The 13988-nt window shown below is 33.2% G+C and overlaps 2 protein-coding genes across 2 annotated transcripts; both read right to left on the bottom strand.

Moving 5' to 3' along the window:
* Nucleotides 1–391: 391 nt before the first annotated feature.
* Nucleotides 392–3564, bottom strand: LOC109174073 (CASP-like protein 1B2). Its single transcript, XM_019323365.1, has 3 exons — nt 3271–3564; nt 2743–2872; nt 392–896 (listed from the first exon to the last, which is right to left on the bottom strand). The coding sequence occupies exons 1-3, from the start codon at nt 3504–3506 to the stop codon at nt 666–668; spliced, it is 597 nt and encodes a 198-aa protein (XP_019178910.1). The 5' UTR covers nt 3507–3564; the 3' UTR covers nt 392–665.
* A 1201-nt stretch (nt 3565–4765) lies between these two features.
* Nucleotides 4766–13110, bottom strand: LOC109174132 (protein LSD1). The gene is made up of 7 exons (XM_019323423.1): nt 12668–13110; nt 12336–12449; nt 11599–11718; nt 9096–9208; nt 5705–5785; nt 5536–5607; nt 4766–5185 (listed from the first exon to the last, which is right to left on the bottom strand). Exons 2-7 carry the CDS (start codon nt 12445–12447, stop codon nt 5147–5149), a joined length of 537 nt encoding a protein of 178 aa, XP_019178968.1. The 5' UTR covers nt 12448–12449; nt 12668–13110; the 3' UTR covers nt 4766–5146.
* Between the last annotated feature and the right edge of the window lie 878 nt (nt 13111–13988).

Below are 13988 nucleotides of genomic sequence, written 5' to 3'. Positions count from 1 at the left end.
TGTAACACTTTCAAAATTAACGAAGTCCCTCATGAAGCTATCAAGCTTCGCCTTTTGCTACCCCCATTGACACTCCTACACCTAGTTATATATCCGTGGTACTATACAAACTTAGTTCCTATGTTATATCGTGACTATCTTTAATCCCTAAATTATGTTCGAAGTAACTTTTTAACTACCAATACATCACTTAATAAAGTGACTAATTTGATCATTCATGACTAAAATTGTCACTTTATGTATAACTTAGCGGTTAAAGATGGTCACGCATTTAGCTCAAGGATTAAGTCTCTACTATGAGTATAAATGAATGACCAAGATCGTCAAACACTATTAACTTTCATCATCAGCTACTATGAGTATAAATGAATGACCAAAAATGTAATTTTTTCTAAAATAAGATCATAATAATAAATAAACAAGATCGTCAAACACTCTTAACTTTCATCATCAGCTACAAATATTAAACACTTAACAACAATACCACACTATACTTTCACAAATTTCTTCCAAAAGACTGAACCCCGACCCTAAGGGCCCCCACATCCCGGCCCGACAAATTTAAATAATACACATAATATATAGTTTACTATACATAGACTTAAGTAAACATCCATGGTTTGTAATTTATATAAATATGAGTATGCATGATATGATGTGGTTTTTCATGTTGAAGTTGAGGAGTGATTCCGGAGTTTGATGAGAGTAATGAGAGTGGTGATGATCATAAGCAGGACAGCAATGAAAGAAGCAATAATGGCGCCGGTTCCGTGGTCGCAAAAGGTGTCGAATTTGTCACAAATTCTGCTCCATCTTGCATGGGAATTCCCATCTCGCCCAAGTTGCCCCATGAAAGCTGCGGCGCTCATTCCACCCGATACTAGACCCACGTTCACCTACACATACATGCCAAATTTCCACATGTTATAACAGAAAATAATGGTTGTGTTTGGTAACATAGTTAGCTTATCAGTCAATTTTGATTTATTTGATCACTATTAATTGTGTGACTTGATTAAACAATCAATACCAGTGTTTGATTAATTAGTTTTTTGTAACAATTTATTACTTTAAAAATGTTAAAATTCAAAAAACTGCTCAAAGTAACTTTTTTTATCAACTTTTTGAGAAAGTCATTGTAATCACTGCTAACAGCTAGTTTGCTAAACATTTTTCTACAACCAACTAATAATATCAACTAGTCAAACTCGATAATCCAATCAGCTAACAGCTATTTACCAAACACCACCAATGCCTCAAACTACTAATAACAGTCACATTTAGATAATGGAATAATGGATTCATTTTCAATTGAACCTATTGGCATTTTTAATCTATAGAAATTAGATTTTGCCCTCAACTTTAAGATGATTTTTTATTGATGTAGAGCATTGTTTTTTCTTGCTTTTTTCCTCCTGCAATGTAAAGTTTTTTATGTGTCCCATTCAAGAAAGAAGTGGCAGCAAAGCACTGACTTTGTGCATGTTGGGCGCACATTCAGCGCTAAGCGGGCGCGTGCAGTGCAAGCGGCCGTTAGCGTGTCTGCTGCAGCTTTTTATTTTTTATTTTATTTTATTTTTTTTACTTTTCACCAGATGTGTCAGACTTTTGTTTTTGTTGTTTTCCTTTTTTCCTTCTCCTCTTTGTTTCTTCTCTCCTTATTGGCACATAAAAAATCATAAAAAATACCTAGTCGATGTGGTTGCTCTAAGTTTCTAGACAAATTTTCACATTTGATCTTGAGACAAACTTTAATAACACACCCTGAACAAATTTTGAGTCTATTTCACCCCAAACTTGGAGCGAACTTCTATAGCACACCGATCAAACCTCTTGTATAGTACTAATTAATAACGTAACCATCATACCTATATATAAGTTGACGATTTTAGTTTGGCTAAATCTATATATCTTTAAGTAACTAGACACATTGTAATGATTTTGACCTAAACTTTTTTTTTTTTTTAAATATTAAATTGTTGTGGTTTTTGGTTGAAAAAGTTTAGGTCATATGTATACAGCATACCATACGTAAGATGGAGATGGGACAAATTATATCGTTCATCGCGGTGCATTATCGATTATGCACTGCGCATCAAAACGACATCGTTTTGTTTAATGAAAAGAAACGTCATCCGTTTTACGTCGTTCCGCACCCTTCCGCAAAAAGTAACTCTGTTATTTAGTTTCATTTTGTATACTATACTCTGCAATTTCAGTTCAACAGAACTACAGTTTCATTTCGATATAACTATAGTTTCATTCGATATTTATAGACTCAAATATGTGAAAATGTTATTTAATTTTATTTTATATACACTATAGTTTTATTAAAATACAACTACATGATCATTTTGATATAATTAGAGCTTCATTGTACAATATATACTCAAATATGTGAAATGCTATTCAGTTTCATTTTATATACATTGCAGTTTCATTTCACCACAACTACAGTATCATTTTGATATAACTGCAGTTTCATTTGATAATATAAAAATAATACGTGAGGCAGTGTCAGTTTAGATATATTATTATGTCAATTTAGATATATTATTGTGTCAATTTAGATACATTATAGTCTCAGTTGGTAATTAACATACAAAAAAATACGCGCTTCGTTAACACTAATGACATGCCGTTTCTTTACTTAAAAAACGGCGCATTTTTTATCGCGGTGCACCGTGGTCCACGATATAACGATACTGGAGAATGGAGATGGAGGGGTAGCATGTATATTACCGTATCTAGAAGTGCAAGCAGAAGGAGGCGTATCCCCTTAAACTTGAAGTCATACTTTGGCCCAATTACTTCAGTCACCAACATCAGCAAGTTATGAAGGCTCCCAAGTCCATTTGCTATCACAAAAAACCTGCAATATATATAATGCAGTGTTTGGTAAATAGATGTTAGCTGATTGGGTTAGTGAATTTGACTAGGTGATAACATTAGTTGATTGTAGAAAAGTATTTGGTAAATTAGTTGTTAGCTGATAGCTGCTTACATACAAAATGACTTTTTTAAAAAACTGATTGAAAAAATTATTTTGAACAGATTTTTGAATTTTAGCATTTTAGAACGTACAATAAGCTGTTATAAAAAGCTAATTAAATAATCACTCATATTGATTGTTTAACTAAGTCAAACAGCTAATTGTGGTGAAATAAATCAAAATTGACTGATAAGCTAATTATGTTACCAAACATGACCAATGTATGTGTCATGTCTGCAACAAATTAAATTAAATGATGGAGTTGATGAATTACATACAGAAATGCTGGAGTGTGTTGGAATTTGGCAGTGAGAGTGGCTTGGATGGGAGTTGTGCCAATGGTGGCCACCACAATGCTTTTCTCTTCCTTGTTCATAGCCATCACCACCGTGGCCGCCACCGTCCCAAACAGTGCTAACACCCTCACCACCAAGCCGCCGATCACCCAATAATGATCCCTTGCCTTTTGTGCCTCTGCAGGGGGAGGCTTTTCAACTCCATTTTCTTCTGCCATTTTATCTATATATATGTAGACCAGATTGCTTGGTCACGTTGGTGTAGATAGATAGAGATCGAACTAGAGATGGAGATATATATATGGCTAGCTAGCTAATTTAATATATAGAATGGAGAAACTTACAATGCATAAATTTGTTGAATAAATTGATGAGCAAGCAAAGCATTCTGATTTTCTTGGGTTTGACAAACCAATCTGCAACAACTTATAGTATATCATCATGGGAATATAATCTAGATAGGTTGCTGAAAATTTGCTAAATGGATGCACCCGCCACCATTAAACAATAGAATTATTAATAATCAGCACTAGCTATATATAATACTTTACTGCTTTGCTTGCACAAAACACTTTTCTCTACAACACCACAAGAAAAGATAGATTTGGAAAACAAACCTACTAAGTTGGCTATGGGAAGAAGATTAAGTTGTATCATCTAACAAAATCGTACCAAACAACATTGTAATTCTAAGATAATAAAGACGATGCCCAAACTATTAATATAAAATCTATCAAAGATTTTATTTTTAATAATACTTTTTTGAAAGTTTATTTTTAATAATACAATTATATTAAAATTGCAATCTATTGTCAAGTAGCTTGTAGCGCTCTCCTAAATAGGAAGTCACAAGTTCAATCTCCACATTGACGACTCTTTGTGCTTCGTTAGGTTATGAACATATATTATATTATAATAGAATTAGTAGTACTTAAAAAAAAAATAATCAATCCATTAATTGATAACAAAAACACAAACAAAATTTAAAGATAATTCAGACTAACACAGAATTCTTTTTGCTCCAAACATATAAATAATTAATAGATGAATATCCCTACCCAAATAATCGAAAACCAATAATAATAATCCTACAAAGAGAAGTAACACGACAACCCCATTGGCAATTGGAATTGCGCCAAAATCATAATCATAATAAAATTATAAGAGTAATATAAATCAAAGAGTTCTAACTTCAAAACTTGAGTACGAATAACTATTATTATCATTTCTCGCCATATTTTATAGTGTTGTAAATTTACCTACTTATTATTGTCTGAAGTAAAGGAAAAAAATATAAGATAAATCCTGATTTACAAAACAAACTAAATATTTAATAATGGGATCTCAAGGACATCTTGGAATAATGAATCTAACTGCCCTGTCAAATGTCTAGCATTTAGGGTTAGTGTTCAACTCCAACACTCAATCATACACCAGCCATAACCACAAAATAGATGCAATAATCCCCATGGCATGGTTTTCTTGAAACATTATGTGCATCACATTTGATTAAACTCATACTTCAAATGGTACAGATATATGTTCTTCCACTATATAATAGAGGGCAAAATCACATCATGAAAATGTAATATCCGTAGCCATAATTCCGACGATGAACAATCAAACAAATTGCTCAAGTCCCAAGCGCTCAATCATTTGGAAGATGTGAACTCGGTTCAAATTTCACCCAAGAATCTTCGTAGATGAATTGCATGCTTTATAATATTAAACTACAAATTATTACATATATAATATGTACCATCCATCTCTACACTCATCTCTCCAATAAAGCAAGCCACATTCCCAAACGCCATCACTAATGAGACCAACAGGTGGAATTCTTGTTTCGTCGAAAGGTCTATGTTGTCGTTGTCACACCAACAACAACATTGCTCACCTATAAAGTAAACAAATAGTGTTATTCAAAACATAAATGGCATGGATACAATTGAAGCATGTGCTCCATCTCAACAAAAAGCCTAAGCTCATAGTTGGATTGCACATTAATAGTTATATGCCCAACACGCCCCCCTCACGTGTACAGTGGGTTTCAAGCAACACGTGGACCGTAGTCGCTTATCGGGTGACGCATGACCTTTGGTCTGATTCTGATACCAAATTGAAGCATGTGCTCCATCTCAACTAAAAGCCTAAGCTCATAGCTGGATTGCACATTAATGGTTATATGCTCAACAGATACAAGGTATGAGATAAAAGATGAAGTAAAGGGGGAGAAATTAAACCAACCAGCTTCCCACTTTCATCAACAGACATGGGGTTTTGAACAACAACAGTTTGATTCTGAGAACGGGGTGCAGCCTGCCGCAGATAAAACAAGGAGTTCACATATGAATTCTTATCAAAATGGTTTAAGATGCAATTGGTGTGAGTAAAATACAACAGAGTAAATGCTTACTGTGGAAGAAGGTGGGGCAGATGAAGATGTAGCAGATCCATTAGGTGGGTGGGAAGGAATGGGCACTCTCGCATCTCCCGCCTGTGAAGTGATATATAATTATTATTATAGTAGTAACAACAATAACAATAATAATAATAGAGTTAATACCTAAAATGGTCCTCAACTATAGTGGTTTTTCTCAATTTCGTCCTAAACAACTTTGGTGACCTAATGTAGTCCCAGAATTTTGTGTTTTTGCTCAATTTAGTCCTCCGTTTGTTATTTCGTTAAATTGGTGTAAAATAAAGTTACAATTTAGTAATCTCAATATTGACCTCTCTTTACTCTTAGCCCTGTGAAGTGCGAAATCCCTCTTTCTATTACAAATTACTCCCAGACCTGCGAATCAAATTTTATATTCGCAGGTTTGGGAGTAATTCTAAAAGTAATTCGTAAAAGAAAAAAAAATCCGCACTTCGTAGATTTAGGAGTAAAAAGATCTCAATATTGAAATTAGTGAATTGTCCCTCTATTTAACACCAAATGGACAGAATAACAAACGGAGGACTAAATTGAGTAAAAACACAAAAGTCTGGGACTACATTAGATCACCAAAGTCGTTTAGGACAAAATTGAGAAAAACCATTATAGTCGAGGGCCATTTTGGGTATTAACTCAATAATAATATGCATACTATTATATACATATACAGGATTATAGATGGCATCTGTAACGAAATACAACACTAGAAATCTGAAGACTGTATAGACCCATTAAGTTGTTAAAACCATTCTATATAGCATGCACAAATTAATCCAATAGATATAAGCATTAGCCGATTCTGTTGCCTCAGACTTTTCTGTTAAATAGTTTTTTTTTTGTTAAATAGTTAAAATACAGAAAGTTTCAAATTCATGTTTACTTAGAAATGCCCAAGTTTTTTTTGTTGGATTTAACATGCACCACTTAACCACTTTATTCTTTATTGAGCAAATTTCAATTCTAGTCCTCGACTATTGTGGTATTGCCACATTTAGTCCTACTCTTTTAATTTTTGCCTTATAACATCTTTGACTTTCATTCACTTGCCACAATTAGTCCACCATTTAAATTTCTGTCATGCCACCGTTTAACAAAGAGAACTAACATGTAATTTTATCATTCAATTAAAAGAGTTAACAAGAGAGGGACAGAAATTACATGTTGAGGGCAAGAGGCCTAAATGATGAAATTACATGTTAACTCTCTTTGTTAAAGGTGGAATAACAAAAGTTTAAGTGAGAGACTAATTGTGGCAAACAAATGAAAGTAAATGACGTAATGAGGCAAAATTAAACGAGTAGAACTATGGCAACAATAGTTAATGACTAAATGTAGAATTTGCTTTTTTTTTTTTTTTAATCCATTATTGCTGTTTTAAGGCTTCCAATCTTTTCCCTCAAATAAGATTATTGAATAACATAAACACTGTTAGATACTTAGATTATCTATTGCAGCCTCTCATCTGCACTATATATATATATATATATATATATATATATGTCTTTAAGAGTGCACTTCTCATTTCACGCTTCTAATATGAGTTCAGACAACTAGAAAGAAAATCATCCTAATTACTTTGTAGATCAAATAGCTCTCTAAAAAACCTCCTGACTGGAATGTTTCCTAAAAACAAAGGTAAAAAGGGAACCATTTAAATGTTTTTTCTTCAACTCTCATACTATAGCTCATTCTCTTTTTGTGTTTCACATGATCATATCAAAGACGAGATCTACAGTACATGGTTCAAAAAAAGAATCAAATTTACATCCTTTGACATGTGTGACAATTAAACTAATTAAATTACTGTGTTACAAGCATTGCGAATATTAGGAGATTGTGGTGGAACATAATCAAAATACCGCACAAGTGCAGAGCATACAAACACACTTAACCTTCATAACCTATAAAAGTATAGTATTATCTAATCTAAATTATAACTGAAAACTAGAAAACGCACCCATCAATCACTAGTTTTACTAAAACTTGTGGTTCAAATGTTCAATTATCAAACTTTGCCATTTTAATTTGGTCCTTTCTAATAATAAAATCCATGCAATTATGCTTCATTTGCAAGGATCGTATGATGCCATTGATATGAATTATTACAATTTATGATCTTCCCATAAATATTTCATATATGAAAAGTCAATGGCTAAACAAAATATAGCACTCTACACATCAGTCACAATTTATGATCTTCCCAAAATATTTCATAGCACATACACCCAGGTTGAGGGCACTCAGTCATCCACACTTATATGATTCATCCAAACCCATCCTTTGATTCCTTTCTCATCTCAATCCCAAACCTTTGACCTTAACTTACTACACTTCGACATTTACTCAAGTTCAACTACTCATCCCACATACCCCATCAATTTCTTATAACAAAAACAAAGGCTATCTTGTTTTTGCATTTTTAACCTCCATCTCATATCACACACCACCCCAGTAATCATATCAACAACCCCACCCAACTTTTATTACCAACCCCACATGGCCACATCTACATCATTTGACACCAGTCATCCACACCTTATATGATTTACCTCACCCCTCTTCAACTCATCTCCTTTTACTCCCACCCGAAAACCTTTGACTTAATGTTTCATATACACTACAATTTGACCTTTACTCAAGTTTGGCTAATCACCCCCACCTATCCCTACGTACCAACTCACCTCACCCCATTTTTAAGCACACCGCACCTACCACCTCCTTTGATCTACCTACCTTAGAAAACCTTCCATCAATGTCATCTTTATAAAACACACACATTCACAAATGGCCCAACAAATAGTCTATGCCTTTTCATTTATGCGCTTTCTTTGGGTACATCCATGAAGTGCATCCCATTTATGCGCTTTCTTTGGGTACATCCATGAAGTGCATCCCACATTCCCATGCAAGCACACCATTATCATTTATCAGAGAGAGGAACCAAGGAGAAGGTAATAGGTATAGGCCCTGTTTGGTAAAAAATTGGCCTATAGGCCAATTTTAGCTTATTTGACCACTATTAATTGTTTGATTTAGTTAAAATATCAATACAGATGTTTGGTTAATTAGCTTTTTGCAACTCCAAAAGGCTAAAATTCAAAAAGCTACTCCAAGCAACTTTTTCAATTAACTTTTTGAGAAAAGAAATTATACCAAACAGCTATTAGCTAACAGCTAATTTACCAAACACTTTTCTACAATCAGCTAATGTTATCAACTATTTATATCATCTAATTAACACAATCAGCTAACAGCTAACAGCTATCAGCTAAAAGCCATTTTACCAAACAGGGCCATAGTAACATAATTTTGTTGCCCAATGATTGAAAACCATAAATTGCAGAGGGTACATAAAAAGTATACTCACATTAACATTGGTGATGAAGTGACATACTGCACACTTAACTGATGGAGCTCCACATGGATACATCAGCATTGTACGACAGTTCCCACAATTGATATGAGCAAACTGATTTGGTCCTGTAAATCAGCATCTAATCACATTAAAGAAAGGAGAGGAGAGGGGGAGAGAGAAGAAAACATAAAGATCACATCTAGAAAACAATAAAACCTCAAGCTAAAACAATTCTATCTAATCTAGGAACCCTCTTAACAAGACTAAACTTTAAGTCATAAATCCCTTTAAGCCTCACCACTCATTTCATACTCTCTGGGGCATCTCCACAATTTAGATTCACTCAAATGGCTGCTGATAATTGAACATCACTATAATCCAGCTTCAGTTCCCATATTACGGTATTACACTTTGCAATAAATTAGCCTCATTTGTTTACTGACTACTGTTGACCCTCAGAACATCCAAATTCCAAATGAGGAAGAAACTTTTCACAGCATCATTTAAACAATTGATTAATATGTAAATTACTAAATTCCATTATTTTATTATTATTATTATTATTTATTTATTTTTTAAAAAGTCAAGATACATAGTGATATTTGCTTATATAGCATCAAGTCCATCAATAATTGCCATAATAATACACAGATCTTATTGGATCTAACACAATGCTTAATTGATAAAATACATTTCCAAGAAAGTGAAACAAATCAAAAAAGAATTAGAAAAAAAAAAAAAATCAAAATACAATTTACTTTTTCAGATAGAAAAAGTTACAGCATTTGTAATGAAGTTCAAATTTTTTTTATCAATACAATTTCTTATAAGCTCATGTAGTTTGAGAATATCATAAGCTGGGGTAATTAACTTGTGCAAATTAAGGTTTCTTTTCAACATCACAGAACATCTTCTTCCACCAAACAAAAGTAAAGGGCTTCTCTGGACTTCTGGAGCACAAGGAATATTAGTGAGGCCTTTAGAATGAAGTTAATTAATGGTAAAATGCAATGCAGGAAATGAAATTTAAGGTGTAATTCTCTCTAATCTAGGAACCCTCCTACTTTGCCTAAAATTTAAGTTGAAAATCCATTAAAGCCTCACCACTCATCTAATATTATCTGGGACATCTCCAGAATTTATATTCACTCAAATGGCTGCTGATACTTGGACATCACTATATTCCAATTTCAGTTCCCATATTGCACTTTTACCACAAATTAACTTCAGCATTTACTGACCACTCATTTTTCCACAGATTCATTCAACATCAATCCAGAGCCAAAGAAAATATTACAAGGAATATTCATTTCCTGAAGCAATACAAAAGTTCATTGATGTAGAATGAATCAGTGGAAAAATAAAAAGGGAACTTCTGTGGTTTATCACACACATATTGTTTAGATTAGTATCACAAAAATGGAAAAATCAGCTTAGTTTTGCAGACGTGTACTGTGTTTCTAGGTGGTGGGCAAGTAATATTATGGAATGGTAAAATTCAAACAGAACTACAAGAGCTGGTAGTCAAATATGTAAAATTGGAAAATGGTGGAAAAGTAGGAAATGGTCTAGAGGTTAACGATGGTGTTTAACACTCTGATCGGAACCATGCAGCATAAGAGAAAACTTCTTTTATAAGTAAATGTGAAAAACATAGCCAATTTGGTGCTGAAGAAATATTACAAAGAGCATTATACTTTTAGAGACCATAGGTGTCCATAAATTTCACTAAGTCATCCATTACTTTCCTTTAGGCCAAAAGAGTAAAACTGATCAGAATCTAGTCCTAATTCTATGTACAGAAGTCTAATCTTTCAAAATATTTGCTATTCATGCTTCATGGTTCTCCATAAGGATCATATTGTGCAAAGGGTTGTTTCCACATTTTTCAAACAAAAAAGATCTATTCATAAGTCATTATATCATCTTGGAATTGATTATATACTAGACATATAACATATTAGCATTCAAGCTCTGTGACAAATCTTTTTAGCAACCCAAATTTAACTGGTTACCAGTTGCAATACATTATATCAAATTACTGTATCTATTCTTTCACTCTCCACTTACAGATACATTTCAAATATCTCATAATCAATCGCAGATCAACAGCATAGAACATAACTAGAGCTTAAACTTCTATTAACTTGAGGAGCAACATATGATGCTAATCTCGCTCAAACATCATATTATGACATTTCAACAGTCAACACTTCCAACTTTGTGAATCACCCATTTTTATAAGTTAAAGTAATTTTATTAAATTAAAGGAAACACATAAGTGATACAAAAGACTCACAGTGATCGAATTAGGTTTAAAACCCTCAAAAGATCAACACACATATCCATACCTAGGAAAACACATTCTTTTGATAATCACACATGACATTCCAACAGAAGAACAGAATTATTCACCATGCAGATCTAGGTTAGTCTTTATGTCTAGTCCTTTTTTTATAACCATACTAAATGTTAATCTTCCATATCATATGAAAATAAATCTTGATATTCTTACCAGGCACAAGGTTCACCGTATGACAGCAGGAGCATCTTACACTGGTTGCTCCCCGTGGATGCATCAGAAGTGTGCGGCAACCCCCACATATCAGTTGAGCCATCTGACCCATCTCCATTCCTTCATAAAAGGCAATATTTTAAATAACATTGCAACGAACAGAAATTTGCTCATCCAGTATGAACTGAATCATGGTATTTCATGTAGCAAAGCCACTTTTAAAATGGCATCGGAGTAACTCATGGTATTTAATGTACATGTTTATTAAGATTTGTGAAAAACACTGAGTATTAAGTGAAGTCCTGAACAACTCTCCATTAAAATATTTGCTACCATGTAACAGTTAAGATGCATACTGTGCAGCCTAGTGTAAAATTAATGTGCATACATGAAACCTAATGATCAATGTAGAGTTGACATACCCAACAGTTTTCTCTCTCTCTCTCTCTCTCTCTCTCTCTCTCTCTATTTTCTTATATTTTGCTCTTCCTCCTCTTTTCCATTCTCCTATATTCTCTCGCAGGAATGAATTAGTAAGATCTTCAAGTCCAATCAAATTAAAATAGTTGCTTACACACATTATGCCAAATATATTGATGATTCACAAACACGGTCAAAATTAGATATAAGTAACCAAGACCAAACATTCACTTCTATTTTCTCTTCTCATCTTCCTTCAAAGAGGAAAGATTGAAACTACCCAACATTAAGGATCTTGTGACAAGAAGCAAATATACCAGGAGGCGGCACAGGAGTGAGGGCATTGCACACTGCACAGCAGACATTTGTAGCTCCTCTGGGATAAAGAAGAATAGTCCTACACCCACTGCAAACCAACTGGCTCTGCATATCTGCGCCAAATGCTACCGCATAAACCGATATTTCAAGTCCCGAAACTTTCTAATTACTATGGGAATTAAAAAACAAAATTCAATCTTTTGCTGATAATAGAAACAAAATTTCATTTTCAAGAAATCAAACTAAAATTTGAGAACCCCGAAAGAAAATTACAAAATCTAAAATCAGCTTAAGCCCATAAAGGAAAATCTTATGGAGAAGAATAACTCACCAGTGACGATGTGAGAAATCAGACGCCCGAACAGCTAAGTTTATATGCAAGCAAACACAATACAGACAACAAGCGATGGGCTATGAATCTCCAGAAATCCAACAGTGCGTATCCGATTCGATTCTGACGTGCAAATCTTATCCAAATTTCTTTATATTTTTAATTTATTTTCCTCAATGTCATGAACAACACACAAAAAGAAATGATACCCTTCTCCGTAAAAAAAACTACGGATTATGCACGAGTTGATATCCTTTTGACTTTCCAGGGAGATCAATTGATCAAAACTGAAAAGAAAATCAGATTCAACGCAGAAAATTATTGCGAATTGAAAACAATGGAAAGTAGCGATTACGATTCTATGGTGTTTGGTTTCTTTTTCCGGAGACACACACAGGATTTCTGGAGACAACCCGTTCAGATGGTGGTCTCCACATCTGTGTCCCGAGTCAAATTGGATATATTTATACAATTATTATTATATTAAGAAAATAAATTCTTATAATATTTTTAAATTTTCAGCTATAATACTTTCTTGTCTCATAAATTTCTGATTTAGTTAATGAAATTTAACTTAAATTATTTATAATTTTTTTTAATATTATTGATTATATTACAATATAGTATACTGAAGTACAAAGAGTCAATACTAGACCACAAAGTCATTAGTCAATCATTATTGTGTGGATCATATTTTGTATACTATAAAATGATATATATTTAGTTCAAAAATAATGTATTTTTAATATATTAAAAATGTACTTTGTATTCAGAGAAAGTACATTATTTGTGTACTGAATATATATTATTGGGAAAATGACACTTCCCCCCCCCCCCCCCCCCCCCCCCGAGTTATATACCTATAGCATTTTTTCCCCCTAAATTATTGAAGTGGTTGTTTTTCCCCCTGAAATGTTAAATGGACATATTTACCCTTAAACTAAATATTTAATTTATTTTTTTTCTCCAAGAAATTATGACTATAATTTGGTTCAAACCAAACAAACACTATAGCAACCAAACCGAAATATTCCAATTACAATTTATAACCGAAATTCGATATTTAGAGTTTATTAAAACCGTGAACCGGAACGGACGGTTCATGTTCCGAACTGAAAAAATAAAATACATTTATTGTTGAATTTAGACTATCTTAAAATAAAAAATAAAAAATAAAATTTTAAAATAAAGACGGTTTAAAATCGCGAATCGGATCCGGAACCGTCGGTTCACGGTTCAAGATTCAATTTTTTTGATACATAATTTTAATAAATTGACATTTAAATATTGGATTCTAGATCTGAATTATAACCGGAAACTA

The sequence above is a fragment of the Ipomoea nil genome, unplaced genomic scaffold, assembly GCF_001879475.1.
Source record: "Ipomoea nil cultivar Tokyo-kokei standard unplaced genomic scaffold, Asagao_1.1 scaffold0519, whole genome shotgun sequence".
Classification (NCBI taxonomy): Eukaryota; Viridiplantae; Streptophyta; class Magnoliopsida; order Solanales; family Convolvulaceae; genus Ipomoea; species Ipomoea nil.
This window is presented reverse-complemented; position numbering and strand designations above follow the sequence as displayed.

Excerpts from the sequence above, each read along its gene's own strand:
- LOC109174073 (XM_019323365.1), bottom strand. The coding sequence starts at position 3,506 with ATGGCAGAAGAAAATGGAGTTGAAAAGCCTCCCCCTGCAGAGGCACAA. Across the intron at positions 2,873-3,270 it reads CAACACACTCCAGCATTTCT|GTTTTTTGTGATAGCAAATG; the intron begins GTATGTAATTCA and ends TATATATTGCAG. Across the intron at positions 897-2,742 it reads TGCTTGCACTTCTAGATACG|GTGAACGTGGGTCTAGTATC; the intron begins GTAATATACATG and ends ATGTATGTGTAG.
- LOC109174132 (XM_019323423.1), bottom strand. The coding sequence starts at position 12,447 with ATGCAGAGCCAGTTGGTTTGCAGTGGGTGTAGGACTATTCTTCTTTAT. Across the intron at positions 5,608-5,704 it reads CTGCCCCACCTTCTTCCACA|GCTGCACCCCGTTCTCAGAA; the intron begins GTAAGCATTTAC and ends TATCTGCGGCAG. Across the intron at positions 5,186-5,535 it reads TTGATGAAAGTGGGAAGCTG|GTGAGCAATGTTGTTGTTGG; the intron begins GTTGGTTTAATT and ends TTTACTTTATAG.